General features: G+C 40.8%; 1 protein-coding gene across 1 annotated transcript in view; it reads left to right on the top strand.

The window, feature by feature from the left end:
- The window catches only part of MACROD2 (mono-ADP ribosylhydrolase 2), a 1,497,602-nt gene that overhangs the window by 1,034,777 nt on the left and 436,761 nt on the right, over nucleotides 1-26,064 (top strand). Inside the window, exon 8 of the mRNA XM_090051193.1 lies at nucleotides 20,511-20,584. Coding sequence (XP_089907319.1) covers nucleotides 20,511-20,584 — 74 coding nt within the window. The remainder of the gene's footprint in view (nucleotides 1-20,510; nucleotides 20,585-26,064) is intronic.

Below are 26,064 nucleotides of genomic sequence, written 5' to 3'. Positions count from 1 at the left end.
GTGCTGGGCACAGCCCATGCCAACTGCCAAGAAGCCTGGTGCTGCTGCTGCTGCTGTCTCCACCTGGCTGCCAGCTGGGGCCAGTGCCAGCACTGGGTCCTTCCCGGTGCTCAGCACAGGCTGTGCTGGGCAGACTCGGGTTCTGGCCCTGGCCCCAGCTGGCAGTGGCAGCATGCTGTCATCTGCATGCTCCACAGCTGGTGAGTACAGAGCTTTAAAAAAAAACAAACAACCCCCCCACACACTTTTACCACATAACAACAGCCCCCTACACCATGTGGGGCAGTGGGGATTGCTCTCACCTATCACCTGCGTGGCAGCTGTCGCATTGCATGGGTACAGTGTGGCTTGGCACGGGACTGCACACTGTCTGGGAGCTAGGGCTGCTGGGGCTGAGCAGTGCTCAGCTCCGGCTGACTGCTGGAGCCGCCCCAGCTCCCAGACAGCATGCAGCTCCCTGCCAAGCCATGCTGCACCTGCTCCGTGGGGCAGCAGCTGCACAGGTGCCAGGTGGGGGGAGGCAATCCCCGCTGCCCCCTACTGCCCTGTGGTGTGCAGGGGCTCTGCCATGAGCACCCAGAGTCCCCCTGATCACTGCTACTGCAGCCAGTGATTGCGGGGCTTGTGAAAAAAGAAATAAAGAAAAAATCCCTGCACTCACCGGCTGCAGCAGCAGCAGCAATCAGGGGCCTCTGGGTGCTTGTGGCAGACCCCCCCTAGGCAGTAGGGAGCAGCAGGGATTGCGCTCCCCACCACCTGGCCCTGTGGTGCAGATGCAGCACGGCTTGGCAGGGTACTGCATGCTGTCCAGGACCTGGGGTGGCTCCAGCAGTCAGCTGGAGCTCCTGCTTCAATCCCCAGCTCTCTGATCATTCCCCTAGCTCTCCCCAGGGGGTGCAGCCCCCACAGTCTTTGTGCAGGGTTTCAGCAGGCTGCTACTGCTGGCTGGGGAAATAGCCCAGAGTCACCGCCATCCCCAGCTGTCAGCAGCACCCTGCTGTCATCCTGCATCATCTGGGGGCCTGCACCCCCTGGAAGAGCTGGGGGAAATGATTAGAGAGCTGAGGGAAAGATTGGGGAGGTGGGAAATTGAACCAGGGACTGGAGGAGTGTTCAGGGCCTCCTGGCTTGATTTCCCAGTCCCTGGTTTGATTCTCCAGCACTGGGGTTGGAAGGGACCTCAGGGACAGATTGTTGTCACTGGCCAGTGGCCAGCAACAGATGTCAATATTAGAGCAGTGCTTTCCCTCCTCTTCCCCTTCCCTCTTTCCTTGCAAGCCCACCCCTGAATCAATTCCGAAACATTTCAGAACATTTCTGAAACATTTCGGATGGCCTGTTTCATTTTGGAGCTGTTTTGGAGCCCTGCATTGCATTTCGTATTAGGTGTTTTGAGCACTGAAACGTCTGAATCTGAAATGAAATGAAAAGGCCTCCAAAATTTCGTATAGCCCTGCTATCAGGGACTGTAAAATAGTACCATACTGTCTATCATAAGTATTATCTTACAGTCCCTGACAGTACTATCTTATGTTGCAGTTAATTAATACACTGTACCCTAATATTGGCACATGTGTAGACTGTGATGCTTTACTGTGGAACTAATCAGTCAACACCACAATAAAGCGCACGTGTAGACGTACCCATGGTGTCCTTGCCCATTTAACCTACTCTTGTTTTATTTTTAAGTATATTCGTTGTTTTTGATCGGGATGCGTTCTGTTAACATTAAGCTATGTTTTCTGTGAGTTCATTTATTAGAAATACCTAAATTTTTCAGCATTAAGAGCAAACCCCATTATTTTGTGTGCCTACTTAAAGTATAATTTAAATAGTATTTTGCATGCATAGGACACAAGGCAGATTCACAAAGTGTCTCTGATAGAAACAGATAGAGTCCAAGTAGGAGAATTAAAATTGTATAACAACAACTGGCCAAAACTGTGTGTCATCCTTTCCTTTGAGTTAGCACAAATTCTTCACAATTGCTCTTCCTTCAAATAGCTGTTTAACTTGGTTTAAACTGTAAACTTGGTTTAAACTGCACCAATTGCAACCCATCTTCCCTCATTTCTATTACAGTCTGTATAAAGAAATTCTCTCAGGTCCCTTTGTGGTGGAACTTTCTTAATTTAAGTTCTTATTCATTTGTGTTTGTTTTTTGTGCAAGCTCAAATAGCATTGTAGCCATTATCTGTTTGATTCCCTTGAGAAGTTTATGTATCTTGGTGAGGTCTGCTGGTAATCTCCCTTTTTTCTAAGGAATACAAATCTAGTTTCTCTAACCTTGTTGACTTTTTGAGTGCCTTGATTTACTCTTTCTTTCAGTTACCCTCCATTCTGGAATTCTTTTAAAAAGAGTAATGAACACTGACTATTGTGGCTAAGCAAATATCTTTATTACAGTTTTAGTATAAAATATTTTTTGTTTGTATTTAGGCATTCTGTTTAAACGTCCTATGAATCTAAGAGTATTTTGATCTTATTTTAAACAGTAAAGTCTATGGGTTTTCATTATATTATCCCATGTTTTCCTAACCCCTTATTCTTTTCCTATTTGACCTTTGTTCCCATACCTCTCCCCAAGCTAAAATATATCCACCCTTTGTTTGGCTGTCTAAAGTTTTACTTGCATAGGCAATAAACTGTGCAACATGTTTAGCTTTTAATTTATCCTAGCCATCTTGAATTTAAATCCCCTTTTCATCTGTCTTAGTCTTGTCAGTTTTATGTCATCAATACTGTAAGTTTCCGTACCTCATTGCATACATCTTTTTTTATTAATTAACTTATAAAGGGAGTATAATCACTTGTAGTATGACATATCAGTAGTCACTGTCTAGCCTGAACAACCACTTTCCACAGGTAATTTTTCTTTGTTTTGAACAAATCCTTATATCAGTCCTTAACTGCTTATACATTCTTTCTGTCATTTTCCACCTCTTGCCTTCTTTATCACTTCTCTCCACACTTGACTGTGACTTTACTTTGCAGTCTCTCAGATTGCTGTTAGTGCATGTTTTATGCCTTAGAGATGTCCTTCCCTTAGCTTTTGTACTGGCTTGTATACATACATTTTTTTCTCTATCTTTTACTTCTAATTTAGCTATGCATTGTTTGCATGTTTGCTGAATGAATTTACTGTTAAACTATTAATATTTCTGTTGGCGCCCATTCAAGTAAATCAAACCTCGGATCCTCTCAGCATCAGGAGACCTTCCTTCTCTTTCTTGTCTCACAATTAGTTGATTTATGGGAGCTGTGGGTTTAGCCCTGTGTGTTTTCAAATTACTCAAGTGTTTTATATAGCATCTGTTCTAAGGAAGCCACAGAAGAAAATGCACATAGTCAGCTCTCTAAGTATAAGCATACTGAGGGCTTCCATTTCCAAGGAAGTAGGTATTAGCCACTGAAAAGTTACAGAGAAGTCAAAATTCACTTTAGTCCTTTAAGTCTGGGAACTTTGGTGTAGCACACAATGAACATGCCATGGTATGAGTGGGTCTCGTTCTTGGAGGACAGGGAAAACAACATTCCTTAACAGGAGTGCACATCCTTCTGAATACTCCCTAGGGAGCAGTATACTTCTGAAGCCTGCAAGTGCTTTTATTTTGGTCTTCTGTAGTTGGTGAAAGAATAGGGAAAGTGGATCAAGATTTTCTGCTAGATGACTCCGTAGCGGAAGAATTATGGACAACTGAAAATAGGCCTCAAGCAGCAGAAAATATGACATGTTTTTATTTTAAAGATGTTTTCCTTACCATCTCCATGTTTTGTTTTCCTTACCAACTCCTTACTTATGCATGCTATTCACTTAAGTGCTTTATGGCAAGGTCCTACTTATCTTATACTTCCTTTCATTTCAAAGGGTAAAAATAGTTCCACCTCTTTTGTGCCCCCAAAGCTACTTCCTCCAATAATATAAAGTTAAAATCTCAAACATATCTTTGAATATGAATCTTCTTATCTCCATCTGTCCTTTACATGCCTTTATGAATATATATATATGTATATGTATATATATGTATGTGTATGTGTGTATATATATATATATATATTCTCTTTAGAATATAATCTTCAGTTACATAGCATTCTCCCTTCAAATTACTCCATATTTCTATCAGTCCATTAAAGTCGAAAGCCTACTGAGTGACCATATGCCAAATCAAGCCTGTCAGAAAATTTGGTAGTGGAGACTCTAGGAAAGAAGTTTCCACAAGGATTCCCCTCAGTGAGATCATTTCTGTTGACCTTTGTGCTGGAAGTGAAAAGCCCAGCAAAAAAGGCCTCCCACCTCCAGCCTGAAGGATTCCTCGGGTATCCGTAAAGGCCAGATTCAAGCATGTTCCTGCACCATTGCAGCCCCCTTTGTAGAAGGTCCCCCAGATAGATATTACTATTGCTATGGTCACAGCAGGCTAGCAGCAGCTTAAAATATAGGAAATACTAAGGTTTGTGGGGATGAGTCTTGTTCATCAGGTCTCCTCACTTCTACCTGCAGGGACCCCAGAGCCTGCAGAAAAGCTTTCTGGTTAAGTTAGGGAGACAGTGTTATGAGAGTGGAAGAGCCTATTTCCCCCCACCATCCTACCTGCTTCATCATAGATAGTAAGACATCTGTGTGTAGATGATTCATTCTAGCCACAGTTCTGAGGAAGCAATCCAAGCCCTGATCAGGATTACAGCTGATGAGGATTACAGTATGTTTTATATCATTAAGAGATCTGAAAATGGGCTGAATGTTTTGGCCTGTACATAGAAAATAATTGTATACTGGGGGAGCTTTTAGTCTGATAAACTAATAGAACTTGCATTACCTAAAGCCATCGCCACCTTGCAGTATAGTAGGTCTTGATTATAGTGCTTATATTTGCTACAGATAATGTAAAATGTTCATCTTAACTCTTCTTAAAATTTCACCTTCTCTTTCCCCCAGATTTTTAGAATATGTAAATACATGCATATATTTTTTAGTCTCTGTATCACTCCTTAATAATTTCTGCGTCTGCCTGTCTAGAAAGACTAGGTTCAGCTGGCTTCTAAATAGTCTTTCCATATGCCTGCTTCTCATCAGTTTAGGAATTTTGTATATTATATATTCTTGGATGTAAAATATGGGTATCCGCCTGGCAAATATGGTTTTCCTGAGGTATAGTGACATAGTTGCCTGGAGACACAGAAAAAATTTAAACAAAGTAGCGAGAAAATCCTCCATTTCTTCTGTCACTCAGCCACACTTAAAAGGAAATTGAGGTGTGAGGTCAGCTTTCACTTAAAGACTTAGGTTGGAAATGCCTGGTTTGTAAGTGCAGGTCATCAACTTGTTAGATGGATGGTAAGTAATTTAAATTCCAATTCTCCACACCAGTTTCTTATTTGTATGGGGCTGTTGGACAATAGAAATTTCTTACTTTGCTTTCCCATTCCCCTGCTTTACAGTGTCAGCTATAGCATTGGTGTCTTCCTCAGCAACTCTAGTACATCTTGCCAAATTTATATCGGCATTTCTTTCCTTCTGTAATAATGTTAGTGTTGTTAGCAAACAGCTTGTAAAAACTGATGGGAAATAACCAATCATTTTTCCTAAAGAGTGCCCTTGCAAAATTATTTAATTCCATTTACAAACCAGACCTGTTGATGGGGGACTCACCAGAAATGTTGTCATTTGTTAAATCTTCCTGAACAACTTTATTATCCACCACAGCAAAAATAAAGACAGAAAGAAAGAAAGTACATGTTGCTAGTGTAACCGTGTTAAAAAATAACAGCACCACACTTTGACAACTCATTTGAGTACATGCTGAAAATGCTATTTAAAACAAGCGTTAATAAGACTTAAAGTTCATATCAAGATTAAATTGGATTTGAACTTGTGGGATTGGAAGTACCATTAACTACTTATTTAATTTCCTTTCTGATTGAAGTATGCAAGATTTGGAAATGCATGCTTGTGAGTGAAATGCAAATTGTAGACTAGCAGAAACGCATTTTTAAAAATGGTACCTGACAATAATTTAATGATTTTTTTTCAAGCATGAAGAACATGACAAAATGTAGTAAGTTTAACTTGTCACTACTGTTATTTGATTAAAAAAAGAGAAATGTTAAAGGTATCGGATTTTATTCTCATTTACCCACAGCCCCCTAAAAACAGTTGTAGCAAAGTATAAGGAGGCCTTAAAGCCAATATAAATAATTTAATTCAATGTCAATAAAAATTTAGCCCTAAAATAAATGGGGTGGCAGGATTTTCTAAAAAATGTATATTATACCTTAGTGTATTATTATTTGGGCCTTGAAACCCTATCTGTGCTTAGATTAGTAATCCTATTAAGAGTTCTGAGACTGCCAGTTCTTCATGAATGTGTGTGTAGGACTCTTTCCTACACTGCTTTTTTCATGCTTTAAATTAAGGGGGGTTTTTTCCTGTTCTCTAGAACTGTCTCTAATTGTATTTCTCTTATTTTCTATGTTGGAACTTTGCAGTCTGATGCACTGGGAGGCATAGCAAGAAGTTTTCATTGTAGCACTGAACCAAATGCAGACTGATTGTATTTTGTTTTTAACTTGCATAATCAGCTCAATACAGACCTGAATTAAGTTACATATCCCAAAATTGATTGATCAATTTCTAATATCGCATCCTTTGCTAAGCAAGTGTTCCTCAAAAAAATATGTGGAAGAATCACTGTATCTAGGTAAGGAGACCAAAATATATCCTCTTTAGAATTTAATGCAGAAAATGTTGAGATAATGCAGCAGTGTGTCACACCAGACATACTACACCTGTTTTCATTTTAGGAGGATTCATGCAGTGCATGACCTGTACAGTGAAGAATAGCAGCTATTAAACACCAAATATAAAATGCCATTCCTCCCTTCTTCCCTCCCAAACTGTAGTGGCAGTTTTGAACTCCTGCCTTATCTGGAAATATTTCAGCATTTATAGATTTCCTGAGTACAATAGCTGCTGACCTGAGTGACCCTTTGCCATTGTTTATCACTGTCATAGGCAAGGGGAGAAAATCAGTCTGAATAGCATACACAAACCAAAAATCAGTGGTACATTTGTTTAAAAAAAGTAAAATAAGCAGGTGAAATATGCCACGCATTACATCTTGCTTGCTCATACCACCTTCCCTTTAACTTTGTTCCAGTTTTCCAAATAAAACTTTAGGGGGAAAAGATGAAAGCATGTTTTGTTCTCTGTTTTTCAGAAGGAACTAAGAAGACATAGTTTCCAGGTGATTCTCTTTATGTACTCTTCGGGAACCTTTGATTTTTTTTTTTTTTCAGTCTTCGTAGGAGATATGAACTGTGCCTCAATAGAAATAAATGCCAGATATTTTTATTTCTTTTTACAAGTGTACAAACTTTACCAAGTGCTCTCTTGACTTTAGATTATCCTGCTGGATGTCAGAGTTTCATTAGAAAACAAGATGGGGCATTCTGTTTTCCCCCTTGCCTCACCCCTATTTTCCATGTATGTTTAATTCTTATAAAAGGACAAAAGGTAAAGGTGGGCCATTTTCTTTGCACTGGATTAGAAACAAAAATGAAATGGACAAATATATGGCTTTTGCCTGTTGAACCTGATAGGAATTTTGCTGTTGATTTCAGCCAGCGAATCCACAGGCAGAGTAATTGTAGATGTCTAGGCAGACAGATGTAATATAAAGCAGACCTGATGAAGAATGTATTTCATTTAAAAGCTCGTCTATCCCAACTACACAGTTGGTTCAATAAAAGATGTCACCCTCACACAATTTCTGGATCATCACAGCTACAAACTTCATTCTTATACTTCTATATAGAAGGCATATGCAGTATATATACACTCACATATGTACATTGCCATATATTTATCTATATATTTACAAATACACACACCCATTTCAATATATCCTTATATTGCAGTTCACTAAATATTTTCATTCCGTGTATGTCTTCTAATCACATATGAGAGTGCTTACTGCTTGGGCAGTGAGGTCCAGCTTTTTTTCCTCTGTAATATTTTGGTGATATTCTCTTTATTGTTCCATTATTGTGTTCTGCTTGATGTTCTAACACTTCCTGTATGCATTTCAGAAATATTCTGACAAAGAAAAAAATCCATTACATAACAAGTTAAACATCACAGCTGTGAAGTGGCCTGATTGTCAGAGCATCTCCTGCTACATGCCTGCCCTTTTTGTTTCAAGGGACATTATAGCACTGAAACACTGTAAACATCTCTACAAACACTGAGGAGGAACAAAACCAAAATTTTGTCTGCTAACAGAAGTGCACTGAATACTGGGGAAACCTAAAATCCTTGTAAAGATGGGTCTATATATTTATGCAGGCAATCTGCAGAACAAAAGGATGCTTGTTACAATAAGCTCTTCCGTACAGTTCATGAAGAACCTGCATTTCTCTGGAGTCTCCAGTGTAAACTGAACTCCAACTAGCTTCAGGCATCAAGGACAACAAAAAGTCCTTTTTCAGATATGTGGGGAGCCGGAGGAAAAGGAAGGGCAATGTTGGACCCCTGCTAAACCAGATGGGGCAACTGACAACTGACGCCCAGGAAAAAGCCAACCTATTAAATAGGTACTTTGCGTCAGTCTTTCATCAGTCACATGGGATGCCCATGCCTGCTATGGGACAGGGAGATCTGGGTGAGGGGGATCCCCTATCCTCCATAAATGCTGACCTCGTGAAGGAACACCTTGAGAAGCTGGATACCTTCAAGTCAGCTGGCCCTGACAATCTGCACCCCAGGGTACTCAAGGAGCTGGCGAGCGTCATAGCCCAGCCCCTGGCACGGATCTTTGAAAACTCCTGGCGCTCTGGTGTAGTGCCCGAAGACTGGAAGACGGCCAATGTGGTGCCAATCTTCAAGAAAGGGAGGAGAGTGGATCTGGCTAACTACAGGCCCATTAGCCTGACTTCTATCCTGGGGAAGATCCTAGAAAAGTTTATTAAGGAGGCCATCCTTGATGGACTGGCCCAGGCTAACATTCTAAGGGACAGCCAGCACGGGTTTGTTGCGGGTAGGTCTTGTTTGACCAATCTCATTTCCTTCTATGACCAGGTGACCTATCACCTGGACAAGGGAGAAGAGATTGATGTCATATATCTTGACTCACCTCTTGGCCAAACTGCCCAGTTGTGGCCTTGGCTCCACCACGATCCGCTGGCTGGGAAATTGGCTTCGTGGTCAGACCCAGAGGGTTGTGATTGATGGCAGTCACTCATCGTGGTGCCCTGTGACCAGTGGGGTCCCCCAAGGCTCTGTCCTGGGACCCATACTGTTCAACATCTTCATTAACGATGTGGACATTGGAGTCAGGAGTGGACTGGCCAAGTTCGCCGATGACACCAAACTTTGGGGCAAAGCATCCACGCCAGAAGATAGGCGGGTGATCCAGGCTGACCTGGACAAGCTCAGCAAATGGGCGGACGAGAACCTGATGGTGTTTAACTCCGATAAATGCAAGGTTCTCCACCTTGGGAGGAAAAACCCGCAGCACCCTTATAGGCTCGGCAGTGCTATGTTGGTTAGCACTACAGAAGAAAGAGACTTGGGGGTCATCATTGACCACAAGATGAACATGAGCCTGCAATGCGATGCTGCGGCTAGTAAAGCGACCAAAATGCTGGCGTGCATCCATAGATGCTTCTCGAGCAAATCCCGGGATGTCATTGTCCCCTTGTACTCGGCCTTGGTGAGGCCGCAGCTGGAGTACTGCGTCCAGTTTTGGGCTCCACAATTCAAAAAGGATGTGGAGAAGTTTGAGAGAGTCCAGAGGAGAGCCATGCGCATGATCAGAGGTCAGGAAAACAGACCTTACGATGACAGGCTGAGAGCCATGGGACTCTTTAGCCTGGAAAAGCGCAGGCTCAGGGGAGATCTGATGGCCACCTATAAGTTTATCAGGGGTGACCACCAGGATCTGGGGGAACATCTGTTCACCAGAGCGCCCCAAGGGATGACGAGGTCGAACAGTCACAAACTCCTGCAAGACCGTTTCAGGCTGGACATAAGGAAGAATTTCTTTACTGTCCGAGCCCCCAAGGTCTGGAACAGTCTACCAGCGGAGGTGGTTCAAGCACCTACAATGAACACCTTCAAGAGTAAATTGAATGCTTATCTTGCTGGGATCCTATGACCCCAGCTGACTTCCTGCCCTTTGGGCAGGGGGCTGGACTCGATGATCTCCCGAGGTCCCTTCCAGCCCTAATGTCTATGAAATCTATGAATAAACATGTCCATTTAGTTAAACTCTGTATTTTGCAAAAGCTGCAGTATGTTACACAGCAAACAGTTTGTTCTTACCATAGAATTGTACTTCCTCATCCAGAAACCACAAAGCATACAGGAACAAGTCCTCCTATCTGTCTACTCAGATGCTTCTCCATAATTGTGACCTTAGCATGCTTCTGCTCAACCTTTGAAAATAAAAGACCATTATTTTCCTTATTGATATAATGCACAGAGTAAATCTGGACAAAGGGTATAATATTGTGTGATTACTAGGGATTATACTCAACTTTTTTTTTCTTGACCATACTTTCTTGTAATGGATTCCTCTGACTCCAGGCTGTAACCCCTGCCTTGGCCAGCAACTCTTCAGAAAAAATACTTGAATTGTGGATGATCGATGTGGATTGCTGTGCTGATCTGACAAGAGATCACTGTCAGTCAGGACAGCAACAAGTGCACATTGATCATTTTCTCTGACAAGCTTTCCCTCAGCCAGCCCTGATGTCAAGAACACCAGAGTTTCTGGCTCTCTTTTCTTGCTTACCTTCAGTTAAAGAAGGTCCATGATGTCTTTTGGTGTCAGCGGCATGGTGATTGACCTGGGTGCACTTACTTAGGGTCATTGACTTGTCCAGACTGTTGGTGTAATACGAGAACGTACTTCTCCCTTTTTTTTCCCAGGCTGCCTAGCTTGAACTTTTAAGCTTACTGCTTTAGATCAGGGCTGGCACAATCTCTTTCTTTGGTGAGTTTCTGTAGTTCATATTCTTTGTATTAATTACCCTTTACCAAAGGATGGGTCACTGTCCGACAGTTCTATTCATATTTGGCAATTACTTTGTTATTTATTTTTTTCTACTGCTGCTAATGCATTTTCGGTTGAGCAGAGACTTAAAAGTCAAGTTTTCTTGCTTGAAAGGAACATTAGAACTTTTCTTGGCGAAATGCTAATATTTTACAAGGTTTTACATTTTTTTTCTTTTGGCTGTGTTTTACATTTCATACCTAAGCTAACTAATTATCATGTTGATACAATTCATAACATATACTAAATACTGCAGTCTTGCTATCTGGATTTCAGAGAAGCAAGTGTTCTATTAATAATATTTCATTCAACTTCGTTGGCAAGAGAAATTTACTTGAATTGACGGCATTGTCAAGGTGTGGCGTGGCTCTTAGACTTCAGTAGAATGGAGTAAGACATCTGGCGGAAGCCCTTTTCTTCCTTTATCTTTTCTCTATACTAACTGAACCAAAACATAAAACTTTCCTTTCAAGGTGAGGATATAAATCAATACTAAGAGGAATGATCAAGCAATCAGTTTATGTATCAACAAGTATCTCATGCCTCTGTCAAAAAAAAAATCCTTAGCTGGTTGGTAAGACACTAGCATATTTGCTTCCAGAAAGGATAGACTTACTTTTGTAATAAGACTCAAACCAGCATTAGTGCATTCATTTTCAGCTTCTAAAGTACCTCTCTGACATGATGATTATATAGGACAATGTGCATGATTATTGTCATGGTGTTTTCATAGCTGAAGGACAACTGCACAGATAACTCTATCTCAGTGATATGTGGCTTTTTTGTTTCTTTATTCTGTTGTATGGGATGATGTACTGTTATGATTGCAATGCCATCAATAGTAAGACTTAACCCAGATGACCATAATGAAGCTCAGTCATGTATAGATCAGTTGTGTATTCAGGATACATTTTTAGTCCACCCAGTAATATTAGGTTTCGCAACATATTTGAGACAAATGTTGAATACCTCTTTTTAAAAACAAACCTGGAAAATAGTCTCTCTTTTCCACACCAGCTGCTGCTGCTGATTTCTACATGCCAAGCATGTGATGCCTGGTGAAATCAGCCAGCAATACAGGGTGCAGAAATTGCCTGTGCCGAAGTCCAAACTTTATGAATATATTATGGATGAGTTGCTATTATTAGATATTATTTTATGCATAATTAAATATAATGGACAAGTGTGTAAAATAAGTGTAAGATATTATGTTCCTTGCCCTCCCGGTCAATAAAACAGCAGGAATCAAGTGTAATTTGACAATACAGAAGAAATCTATTAAGTAGGGCATCTTGAGATTCACAGAAACGTGCCAAGGTACTTACATTTCTGATTATGAGAGACTCAAAGCATTAAAATACGTAAATAACTATTGTGATCACAGTGATCTATTTAGAAGCCATAATGCAGTGAGAAACTATTTGAAATGAATCGGTAACCCTACGGCAGGTAGCTTATGCCAGTTAACACCAATGAAGACCTGTTTACTAATATGGGTAGGTTTACAAACCATGCTCCGATCCAAATCCCTTTTTCACCTCCAAGGCTCCTTGTTGTGATCTTATTCCACTATGCCTGGGTCCCAAAAAACTGTGCAAAAGGTGGATCAGTCTCCCCCACTGCTTTTGTGATCTTAAGGGTAAGATGAAAACACATTTCAAAATTATATACCTTTGATTTTTCAGGGTCTTTAGCAGGATGGAATCTAATCTCACTTAGGCACGTGAGAGGTGAATTAAGGGCCTTGCGGGCAAATTTTAATTGGTAATATAATTAGCACGTGTTTTGAACAGCTGTACATTAAGGGTTAATACCCCTTACAATGTGCAGTGCTCTGACCTGTCCTTAGGGGGTTGGTGAGCAGGGGCGTGGCTAGGAGCCAAGCTGCCTCTGTACCTGTCCAGCTCATCTCCTCTCAGGGACAGGGATAGTGGCCCAGATTGTTGGCAGTCAGGGGCTGCCAGATTCCCATTGGGCTCTCCAGCCTCTGCCTGTCTGCAATCTGGGTCCCCACTGCCCCCCTCAACCTGGATTGAGACCACTGCCAGTCCAGATCATGCCTGGTGCTGTCCCAATGGGCAGGTTCCTCTTCTTGTCTTTCTCTGCTGGGACAGTGTCAGGAGCTGCAGGTAAGCTGCTTGCTGCTTGGGGGGGCAGTGAGTGGGGACCTGGGATGTGGAAGGAGGTGCACCTGGTATGTGGGGGGGGTGGCAGTCCCAATGCAAGTGGGAGCATGGAGGGCCCCATGAAGGCAAAGAGGGGCATGGTTAGCCCAGTGCAGTGGGAGGAACTGCCTGCCCCCTACAACCCTGGATCAGATCTACCCCCCACATATCCCAGATCCCCAGTCATTCCTGGATTTCCCAGGCACTTCCTGTTTACCTGCAGCTCCTGGCAGAGCAACCATGGAATGGAAACTTGCCTGCCACCTTCACGACTCTCTGGGCTGGGTGTCATTGATTTTCTCCCACAAAATCTTCATTATACTTTTACTCATTGGACAAGTTACAGTATCCATTTTCCACATATTGCACATTGGACAAATTAGTTATGTAATGCCTTTAGCAACAGTGTGTACTTGTCTCTAAATTCTGTAGACAAAACAGCAATATCTAACTACAGGAAACTCATTGACATCTTCCTTACATTACTGAAGGAGGTGGGGCTTAATTTTATCTTCCTGTTCTCACAATATGTGAGGCCAATTACTTCCTCGTAAATCACAGAAGGAGGAGGAGAGGTTTGCATTACTTATCCTCAGTATCTGTTTCCTCCATCCTAGTCATCCTCACCAACTATTTTGGGGGCTGAGGTGGTGCGGGCACTAAGGTACACAGATGACAGCCCAGATTTCACAAGTTTGAGGCCATAACAGAAGCACTCACATTGCGGCCATCTCAGATTCTGATAAATATGCGAACCCCGCTAAAGACCTTGTCACAAGGACAAGAACCTAGGATGGACGGATGGACTATCTTGCCTAAAACTACAGGCTTATCTTCTCAGCTAATTCCTTTCAAATTGTAGGAAAGTAATGTTGGAAAGGACCTCACAAGGTCATCTGGTCCAACCCCCTGCTTAAGGCAGAATCATCCCTGACTAAACCATCCCAGCCAAGTGTGTGTCTAAACTGCTCTTGAAAACTTCCAAGGATGGAGATTTCACAACCTTTCAAGGTAGCTTGTCGCAATGCTTGACCACCCTCACAATCAGAAAGTACCTCCTAAACTCTCTCCTGAATTTTCTGTGCTTCAGCTTGAAGTTCATGTCCCTTTCCCTAGTAGTCACAGTGAATAGCTACATCTATCTCTCTCTATACTAGCCTTTCAGGTATTTGAAGACTGTTATCAAGTTCCCCTTCAGTCTTCTCTTTTCCAGACTAAATAACCCTAATTATTTCAGTCTTTCCTCATAAGTCTTGTACCCCAAACCCCTAATCACTTTTGTCACTCTGGATTGGACTCTTTCCAAACTGTCCACATTCTTCTTGAAGGGTAGGGCATAAAATTGGACACAGTACTCCAGATGAGGCCCACCAGTGCTGAATAAGATGGCACAATCACTTCCTTTGATTTTTCAAGTAACACTTCTGTTAATACAACACAGTGGGCTCATCTACATGAGATGTTACATCGCTATGACAATGTATCATTGGCAGGCATGAACCGTGATACCGATGCCACTGCGCAGTAGCATTGGAAATGACCCATGTGGAGCTGGGACTGCGCAGGCGGTTACTGCACAGTCAGTTAGTACTTGCTTAAGCACAAGTACTGGCACATGTACTGTATTTGTCCTTGTTGTTTCCAGGTAGTACTGTAAGATCATTTTATCATTTCTAGTTTGGAAAATTATGACAATGGCCACTGAAACTTTGCATTGGATAAAAGATGTTTCACAAGCTCTTTCTTAGGTCATTGCTATAATTCTCAGGGAGAGCAATGATGAAATGTCCTATAATCAGAAAACAAGGCTCCAGAGTTTGAAAACTTTATGATACTTCAAAACATTATTCCTGTATGTAGTAATTGTGAAAGGGCATATAGTAATGAATTTACCTCATGTCTAACTTTTTTTTTTTTAAATAGGGAGTCTCAGAAAACACAGCTGATGGAAGAACATTGTAGACTTTTTAAAAAAAATGTAAATTAGAGATTGAAGAAATAGTTTTAAATATGCGTACTTCTTTTTATTAAAACAGTTATGAAACTAAATGAAAAAAACATTTTAGCATGTATTTTGCTAATGACAAACAAAGAAAAGTAGGATAAAGTGGCTCTTGTTGAGCCTCATACCACCCCTGCTATATTGCTATATTGCTACTTCTAGATTGCTAGTTATTTTTAAAGCTAGTTGTTTCTGGGACTGCTAGTACAATTCTGGGACTGCAATGCATATATAACCAAAGATACCTCACTTGCACAAAATGGTACAGATTAAAACAGTGAGCGCGTCTACATAAGATGCTCCTGCACAGTTGCAACTGTACATTTATTTAGTAATTGTATTAGCAAGTACTAAATAAATGCACAGTAACCAGAGTTACTGCACAGTACCACTGGTGAACATCTTTTACGTGATGCTGTTGCGCAGTAGCCTAATGATTCTGCACAGTAACATATTAGCCCTGTCTGTGGTGTGATGCACTACTCTGTGGTATTTTTCAGCACTCACACAGATGCTCCCAGTGAGCTGCAGAGACTAAGAAGGTGCGTAGCAGATTCTGCAGGTATAGTGAATAAGTTGTGTTTTCCCCATGCTGTCACGACAAATAACTAAGGTTGGGCTAATACCTTACATTCTGTAGTTCTTTTATTGGCAGTGTGGCCCAACAAAATATTTAAGCCAAAACACTCTCCACCTAGATACCTTTTTCCAAACTGGGTGCAGAACCCCTCTGTTTCAGACCCTACTTCCAGTAGAGGGGAAGGGTACAGTGAGTGGTAAATGAGCCATACTTAGTGAAGCGAATCCTTGGTAATCAAACAACTTTGTTAGATATGGGCCCAGTACTTCTAACATAGCAGGATAACAGAACACTGTGTTTTAGTAGATATTTAGCTATATTTAAAGGGGAAAGGTTGAGAATGGCTAACAAGACAGGAGATAAAATTAACAGACTGGTAAGGGTTTGGACTTGTCATGAATTGCAATAGCTTCCTTAATGGTCTAAGATAATTTGCAATATTTGTGTGTGGCACTACTTCTATTCCCAAATAGATTTGCCACTGGATTGGCTCGGCAAAGTGTTTCTGCATTAGGGACTGTGCATGTAAACTTTTTCATGCAAAAAATTGTATACTTGAAATTAAGTATACATTTCCCCTCCCCCAAATCTCCCTTCCTACCCACATAATCCTGATAAAATGGGCTGTTGATGCAGTGTTTGCTTGTACCTTGTGGCGGATGTTCCCTTGGCTTTCTGTGCCCTTGTCCTTTTCAGTATTCTGGAGGAGCACTCACTGCAGTAACATGGGCCAGTGTCACTCTTATTACTTTACCTGTTTTATCTTTTGTGAAATTGAGCCTTTAGCCAGAATTGTCTGAGCTGCTGCTCCAGCAATCGGTTAACTGTGAGGCTCCTCAAGCTCATTTCTCTCAAGTAATTTGATTCCCATGTGCTTATGAGATTGCTTTTTTGCTGAAAGGATAGGGTGTGGGAGTATGTAAGCAGACCAGAACTGTTATGGCTGACAATGCTGCTTTAAAATAAAAACAAAGCAAAGCCATGTTTACAAAAGATCACATTTCCATTCATCACCCAATACCTTAAGTCTATAAAGAAAAATGTTTTCATGTTCATTAAAGGCAGGGCCCATACAGCCTTTTATCTGGAGGCAGTGAGAAATAGCAAGCTAAATTTGAGCCTTCTGTCATCAAGAGTATTAGTTTTGCATAAAGCCAGTGTGATGTCATTCTCATTAAATGACCAGAATACAGTGTAAAATGATAATTAGATTTTTTTTTGGTATTCTAGTCATAAAACGTTTCTATGGATATTAAACTATGTCTTGAAATAATGCATGAAATTTCAGGTTTTTATTTTGTTCAGCAAATTATTGCTTTTTATATCTTGGTTATTCAGGGATAATTGAGCACAAGTTTTTCTATTTAAGATTGGTTAGTATAGCAGCATTTTTCTATATAATATACAATTTATTCAGAGATTTATGAAGCCATAAAATATCCACTGTTTTATCACAGCTTTGGGCAAATATCTTGCTGTGGTGAGGGGAAAAAAAACAAAAACAAAAAAACAAATCTTCAAGGCGAATCATGCTGGGAGGAAATATTTCTTTTGAAAATAAAATGGTCAATGCAAAACAATGGCATATTTAGATGGTGGAAATATACGTAATTTCCCCTTTTAATGCTGATTGTATGACCATCCAAATATACCAAGCACCAAGGTAGTGGGATACTGTGGTAGAAAGACCTGCTTTAAAAGGTAGTGTTATTAATGCAAATGATGTCTTGCATTCAAAAGCTTGTCTAATTCTATCCCAATCGTGCAGTTGGTCCAATAAAAGAAATCACCCACAAAAAACCTTGCCTCAGACAGTTGACATAAAATTCTTCTTACAAGTCCTTTTTGTCCTTTAGATATATGCAAAATGTGTTTGCAGGTACTTCTACATGGATAGGGCAGAATTTGTCTTTCTGAGAGCCCACATTCTGGGTTCTGTTACATATTGTTGGTCTGTGGTACAATCTAAGCTGCAACTTGTCTTTTGATGATCAGAAAATTGCCCGACGTATTGGGGTGGAGGACCAGTAAGTCCTTCTAACCCAGGGGTGGGCAAAATATGGCCCATGGGCTAGATCCAGCCCACCAGAGGGCTGTATCTAGCCCATGGCAGGTCCCTGGGCCCTGCACAACTCAGGCATGGGGCAGCTAGTTCCACTACCACAGGTGTGCAGCAGGGCTGGAGCAGTGTGGTGGCTGGACTCAGCTTCCTGGCAGCCCCAGCAGTGGCAGCTCCTGGCTGCTACCAGTGCAAGCCTCAGCCCCACTACCTGGGCACCTCAGTCCATCTAACCTGTACTCATTGGGTGGATGGGGTCTCCCTGGAGACTGACTCAGGACCCACGTGGGTGGGGCATGTTCAGCTGTGGGCCTGGGATGGGGCTGCGGGCAGGTGGGGAGCAGCATCTAGGAGAGGGACGGGTGGGTAGGGCCAGGGTGGGGATCGCGGGGCAGTGACAGTGCAGGGCCCAGGCCCAGGGCAGAGCCGTGATACAGTAGCCACATATCCCTGTGAATGGCATCAGTTCTGTGGCCAGGAGATTGTTGGGCATGGATTGCAGCTCTGCCCTGGGCCCTGGCCCTATACCACCCCATGATCCCATCTAGCGATCCCAGCCCCAGCCCTGGCCCTACCCACATGTCCTGCTCCCAGATAGTGCTCCCCACCCGTCTGTGACACGATCCCATCCAGCTGGCCAAGTGCACCCTGCCCACGTGGGTCTTTGACTGCTTTCCATAGAGATCCTGGGATCACCGGGTGGTGACTGTGCAGGGCTAGGGCCCATGGCAGAACCAGTTAGGGAGTTCTGGTGAGCTGTGGGGAAAAGGCATGGGGGGACATGGTGTTGACTTGGCTCACAATAGTTCACCAAAACTCCCTAAGTGGTCCTCCAGCACAAATAATTGCCTGCCCCTGTTCAAACCCATATCATTGATTCTCAGTGTAGAGTCTTGAAACTGACTGGGATAAATGAGCGTCAGTTCTTCTATTTAGGATTGGTTAGTATAGCAGCATTTTATATATAACATACAATTTATTCAGAAATTTATGATTTGAGTGGTGACATCTTGACACGTTGCTATTAGAGTAATGAAGTGCTCTGGTTAATAACCTAACAAGCCTTAATGAGCAGCAAACAGCTGAGCAGAGGCTGAACCAGGCCTTGAGTATCACTATAACCAAGCACATTTAAAATGTCTGCAGCTGAGCCTTTGATATTGCCATCAGTGAGGTTTGGCAAATGGCAAGTACCATTTAATCATTTGAATGACTGCTCACTTTAGCTGCTGGTGTCTTCAATGGTATATACAGCACCTAACATTTGCTTTGATAACTAATAGTAGAAACAGTATTAAATGACTCACGGGTGAGAGAGACCTACCCAGTTCAATAACCCTAACTTTCTTTCATAATTGGGCCCAAAAAGAAAGGTTTGTGCTTAAATGGGGAGCATGTGCAATGAAAGCATTTATTGAATGGTGAGTATTTATAGGCTTTAACCTGCTAAGCTATCAGACAGTAGGCATTCATGTCATTTACCACTTGTATCCACCTGCTTAAAAGTTTATGATCCTCAGGGACCCAGCACGGGGGTGTAGTTTATGGCTTTGGACCTGGGTCAGAGCCTGTCCACAGATTTGCTGGGCCTCACTCATCTGGCTTGCGCACACCAGAAAGGTTGAGCACCACTAGTGCAGAGTAAAATTATATATACATTGATAATGCCAATCTATATTATAAAGTGCTTCTATCTAGTACTGTTGCCCACCTTATGCATCCTGTTCCCTAACGCCACATACATGTGTGAGAACAGTTCTAATAATCCAACCTAATGAGAATACTGTTCATGGTGGTATTATTTTTTTGTTTTGTTAAAAAGACCTTGTCACAATAGTGTTTAGACTACTTCTCCTTTCTCCCTCCACAAATGAGGCCATTCTTAGAAAATACACTGGGTTGGATAAGCAATGAAAATGCCTTCAGGTTCTGTATCTACAAACTGGCAGAGCAAGAAAGCCTGTACATTGGAAAAGTTTTGGGTGGTTAGTTGGTTTTTTGCTTTCTCTGATACACAACTTCATATGATTGTGCTCCATAAATGCAAAACATTGTTCTTCATATTTTAAGTAGTATTTTAAAAACCTGTGCTAATCTGTGTGCTAAAATTAGCATTCTCTTCCTGAGGCTTACAGGGTTATACCTTCACACTGGAGGCAGCTGGTTACAAAATATAGCTCATTTTTAAGACGATAAATTTCTAGAAGAGTCTTTCTTTGTTATGAAGTGTAAACCTAATGTGTGTCTGTATGAGAGAGTGTTTTTATTAAAACATTTTAAAATAACCTGAATAATTTGTGAATGTCTGCACTACTCCTGAGTTTCTCCAATTAGAGCTTATAAATTTATGAACACCACCCCCCCCCCCAAAAAAAACCCCAACCTTTCCAGGATAAATTTCTAGTCCATTTATTCAAATTCACAATTTCAAAATTGGAAAAAAGACTATTTGTGCCAGTCAAGATTTGTTAGAACAAAAACCATCATTTTTCTTCATTAAAATTTCAACAAAAAATGTAAGCAGCTCTAATCCCAAACTTGTGCCAATAGAAGCCTTTGTAGCACATCTCACCAGGATTTGACACTTTTATTTGTCTATTCAAACATGCATCTGATGTGTTTCTTCTTTTTCTTTCTCCTCTTTACATAGGTTTTCCAAATGAGCCAGCAGCTGTCATTGCCCTTACCACTATTAAGGAATGGTTGAGCAAGAATCACAACGAGGTATGAAATAAAAGAAAACTTTCAAGATTGCTTAGTTTGTTTCCCAAATGGTGAAGAGGTTTTTTTAATAATTTCATGACTGACCTTTGAAATATAAAATTAGTACAAAACTTAGGAACTCATTTCAGGAACTTCAGTGGGGATAAGCCCACTTCATAACGGATATAGTTGTACGCATTAGTCTGGAGTCAGGTAGAAGGCAGGGCTGGGTGGCACCTTAGGGACAAAGTGGTTCAGAGTGGCAGATATCCAGGTTGTAGCTCTATTGGTGTAGAGGAAGAGGCAATCAGGACTCATAGTAGAGATATCTTTTATTTGACCAAGAAGATTGTTGCCAAAAAATTCTTTAATTGCAAGCTTCGGGCACAAACACCCTTCATTTGGAGAGGGAGAAGCTTTCATAGATAATCCTGTTATATTGGATGCTAAATGATGAAGTATGATGAATAGCCTGTCACCTATTAAAGCTTAAGCCATTCTGAACCAGATAGCCTCTAAGGTACCACCCTACACTGGTCTGTCTGTAACAGGGTCATCATCTCAGTCAACTATATTGTGGTAAAAATGGCATATGTTTTATTTTAAAGTGTAGTCTGCTTTTCCTTTGCATGATAATATTTCTTGGTAAATATTGCCACGGCTGTTTGACTCTTTCCACAGCCATTTCTGAGAGTCAAAGTTTTTGTGTAACGGTGAAGAGAATGTAAAAGTAGTGGCATATAATGAGCTTCAGCAGAAACACCTACCAGGGACAGTGGTTTTCCAGTATTAGCTTTACACCATAGTGCTTTATGATGGAAGTGTTCCTTGTGTTTACAAATTTTTAGGTTCCTTACACTTTACTACTTTTCATGGAAAATGTGGTATTGTCTTAATGCAAAATCTAAGTGTGAAACTTAACTTCTTTCATTTACCCTGTCATGCCTGGGACTTCTCTTGAAAACCTTTTGTTTCATAAGAATGCCCTCCGTGCCTGCAGTTCTATTTTTTTTAATTCTTTACTTAACACACTGATAGAATATGTTCAGCGATGCTGAATTGGGGAAATGCAGAAAACCAAGTGACAGAAGGAGTAGAACACTCACAATATCTTAAATTTAGGATACGCCTGATTCCTTGTTATGACAGCCAGCAGATTTCAGAGCGTCTAGAATAGCTGAGTAGTTTTCTCTGCAAATGTTTTATTTTAGACCTACTGCATAAGCCTTGATCAGGAATATACTGTTTTCCTAAGTAATCATTTGTATTATATTTCATCTTGGAAATGTATTGTTTGGGCTCTGTTTGTCAAGGCTGTCTAATGTGTAGTGATACTAAAAGAGAGATTCAGCAGGTTATTTACTGCAATTTTGAGCTAAGTGGAGAAATGAAATGTGGAGATGTTCCGAACTGGATGGCAGGAGTTATATGAAGTACATATTTGACTTTAAAGCCTTGAACTTCTAGCAGCTGCTCTTGACTTCTGGACCAGAGCAGTGAAGTGAATACGAATTCTGGATACTCAGGTCCTCTGAAAGTCGCATCTTGGAGGCCTAATTTCAAGCTTGTTTTTTGAAATCCTAGTCTGTTAGCATCTGGTCTATTTAAATGCATGTAATGATAGAGCTAGAAACTATTCCTCTACAGTTCCTTTGTTTTTAAATGTTTTGCCTGATTGTAACTGGACTTCATACTTTTTCACCACAAACCTAAGAAAAAGGAAAAGATCTTATAGATGTAAATGTATATGCTTCATAACCTACATATATTATTTGCTTCAGTTTCTTTCCGGATCATTTTTATTTTAATGGTGCTTCAGGGAACCTGACTTCTCTTGGCACAGGAGACTGCCTATTAGAGTAAAACAGATGGGTAGAAGTTTTCTAGCCAAAAGCCATTTTCTCAAACAAGTAATCTTGCACTGTAGCTTGGGCTATTGCTTTTAAGATATAAAGAACACCTGATTCCATAGACATTTTCTGAATCATTCCTGTTTTTACTGGTTGTCCTTTGTCTGACCTGTCCTGGAACTGTTCCTGTGTCCTGCTGAATTCCTCTAATTCTTATCCATGACTCAGCAGGATGCCTCAAATGTTTTTTGCTTTGTTGATTACCGCCTTCTCATGTTCTACGAAGTCCTTTTCTGCCTTGCAAGGAGCCTGTTATAAGAGCTCACAAGGGGTGTAACAACTAGTGACTGAATTAAGAATGCTTATTTTGGTCTACTGCATCTTACAAAGTCATAAAACCTTAGGGGCAAGGAATATGTGTCAGACTACACAATGCCTTAGATTTTACAGTCTTCTCGTATATCTGTGTAAATTGTCATCATTGAGGATATTTGCTTGATGTCTCCTTTTCTTTCTTTGTAAATCAATTACTTGTAATTCTAAGCGTTCAAGTTTGCAAAATTTGCTTTCCTCTGTATACTCTTCAGAGGAGGCTAGGGAGGTTCTTTTATGTTTTTAGAGGACCTAGTGAAAAAGAACACAATTTCTGATTGGGTGCTATTAAGATGTTGAAAAAACTTGTAATCATGTGTTTACATTGCTGCTATATTTAGCCTGGGTCCCAGTTGACATGTTCCTTGATATTTAACAGATGCTAAATCTAGGTCTCATGCAATGTAGCATGTTTTAAAGTGTGATACTTGCAAGACTATTGTATATCAAAGAAGATAACAGTTCAGAATAATCTCCAGACCCCTATGTTAATTTTTGGAGAAAGGCAGAAGGGTCCTTGCTTTGGCTGAAAATCTGGGTTCTGTGTGAGGCCACCAGTAGAAGAGTCTGTGAACTACCAGTTAGTAATCTCCAGAAGTACCTATCGTATTTGGGGAAGGGGGGAGGGGGTGGACTTTCTTGTACAAGTGTTTTCAGGTATGGATGGTTTCCATAATCTTTTCTCACTTGTATTTCAATATCTTGTGTACAGGCATGCTTTGCAAGTCATGCACAAGTTGATTAGCAGTAAAATAAAAATTTTTATGCTTTCTTCAACAGTATAGTTAATTTCTGAAATGCTGGGGTTCTTCAAAAATCAGTCCTTGCTTGGAAATGTTGATAATTGTAACTAGCTAATGGTCTTTCATGCTCCAAGCAAGAGCTACTGTAAATCGTCACAGGATTTTAGTAGAGTAAGCTGTTTGATACCAGCTGAAGATTGGCTCTTCTGGATTTAGTCTAAACTTACCTTCTCTCTCTTTTTTTTTTTTTTGGTTTTATGAGTTAATCAGTCAGACAATAAACTTTAGGCTCAGCTTTTTCCCTAAGCATGGCTTCTTTTAGTAACATGGGACTGTAAGGGACTTAGTTCATCAAGCACAGACCCCAGGTATCATAGGCAACCACTTCACATAACCCCTTTTATAAACTGATCAGACTTATAAAGGTACTGCAAATTTTACTTTATCTGCTATGCCTGTAGGGGAATCAGATACACAAGCTTTAGTACTTGGCGTAAGGACTTTAGCTCTCTGCTACCAGGCCAGCTTCCTTTCCCTTTTAAACCTTAGATTCCTTTAACCAGAATCATTTTTACTTGATCGCCTGAACTGTAACCACCAAAATGAGTCAACCTTTCCTTCAAACCAGGAGGGCCAAAAGAGAAGCCTGTTGTATCTGATATGTCATCCTTCAGGCTGTTAGGCTGAATTTAGGGGCAGCCAACCAGCCAACTCTTTTGTATTGCTCATTTTGTGGGCAGGTGGTAGCCACAATCTTTTTTGCCCAATCAAGAGTTTTGGTGTCTCTTCCTGACTCAGAAGTCAGAATCCTATTCTCTGCTCTCTGTGATGTCCAAAAGTTGTTACCCCAGTTTAACAACATACAGGGTGCTTACAGACTTGGGGGAAAAACAAAACAAACAGTGCTTTACTTTAAGCTCAGTGCAGCCCCGCACTTGGAGTGCAGCTCATGCCCATTGTTAGTTTGACCCAGCTCACGCAGTGTCTGTATAGATTGGGCACTTCAGCAGGCCAAAAAGCCCTGCTAAAGTGCCCAATCTATACAGATGCTAGAGAGGTGGATCAAACTAGTGCACTTCTTCTTCCGGTAAAATGTTGTCCTTTTTTTGTTTTCCCACGTCTGTCAGAAGCCACAGTTCCAGTTATTCTAGATCAAATCGGAGGCTCTTTTGAGCATAGTATGAAATGCAGAGTAAATTTAAAAATAAAATTTATAGCAGGGCATAAAACCAGATTGATGGTCTTCTTCCTATAAAACGTGCACCTAGCCAGATTATAAGGTTTGTTATATAATATTGGTAAGTAAGATGAAAATCTTATGAATTTGAAAGCCCTTTGCCATACCTCATGGTAGGATACTGTATTTCAGTCTTCCAAAAACCCATATGACATTTCCATGAAAAATGAGGCAACACATTCTGTTGTCACCTCTCCCATTACATATAGTCTTTTATGCATCTTTGATGCAACAATAAAGATTTTACCCAATTCAGTATTGATTCAAAATATAAGTAAATCAGTTAATTCAGTGTGGGGTCATTGACAATATAACCTAGATGGTCCCCCTATTTGTATATTAGATTCTTATCAATTTCTCTGTCATAGTGTTTACATAAAACTGATTTGCATTTAATAAAAGATTTTCCTTGCCGAAGTCCATTGTTGTGCTTGACCCCCAGATGTTTGCATAAAAACTTATTAGCATATTTAACTTTGGATGAATGTCTCATTATCATGTAAATTAAGTTAGCTCCTTTCTAAGGTTAATTGTTAGAAAACAACCCTTCCAGAGATGTATCATAATTTACTGAATACTAAATACCAGGCGAGATAGAGCAGCGGCCATCACATTATTGTGGCCTAAAACTTAACTATAAAGAGCTCACTAGGGGAAACAACAATACCGTAAGTAATTACTTGTATTAGCTGTACGTTATACACAGCTCTGCTCTGGTCTTGAAATGCAGCCCTTAGTCAAACTAATTTCTGGCCATGTTTTACATCAAGGTCTGCTGAGTGGCAGCCAGAGGGCAAATCTAGTTTAGAAGTTAGTAAATGGTGTTATATTGTAATCACAGAAACCCCTTAAAGCGAGTTCACAAGAAAGGTAGTAGTCAGCAGTACTGGATTAATTTACTTCAGACCACCTAGGCTATCTTTTTAGCAAACCACATTTTCACATTTCACAAAGTACTCTAGAGGTTTAATAGAATTATTTGGAGCACAGAATAGAGCTAGGTCCCACCCCATAGGAAATTATCCACTAGGAATTCATTTAAAAATGCACATTAAACTACTTGAATAGTTCAAAATGCTTCTCTCTGTGCTAATTTGACAAGGTCAGGGACATCGCCACTTGTTTCGTCATTATGTATCACAAAGGAATGGTGGCTCCTGGTGCCAGTAAGTTGTTTTTTTCTTGGCAGAGATCTTTGAACATATGCAATGTTAAAAATTGTTTGTCACTTTTATTTCAGAATCACATTATGTATCTGAAAAGGGAAGGGGGAGGAATCAAAACACCCAATGTGGGCCC

The sequence above is a fragment of the Crocodylus siamensis genome, chromosome 1 (genome assembly GCF_052110815.1).
Source record: "Crocodylus siamensis isolate JL-2025a chromosome 1, ASM5211081v1, whole genome shotgun sequence".
Classification (NCBI taxonomy): domain Eukaryota; kingdom Metazoa; phylum Chordata; order Crocodylia; family Crocodylidae; genus Crocodylus; species Crocodylus siamensis.
The sequence above is the reverse complement of the archived record's forward strand: the minus strand, read 5'-3'. Positions and strand labels throughout refer to the sequence as shown.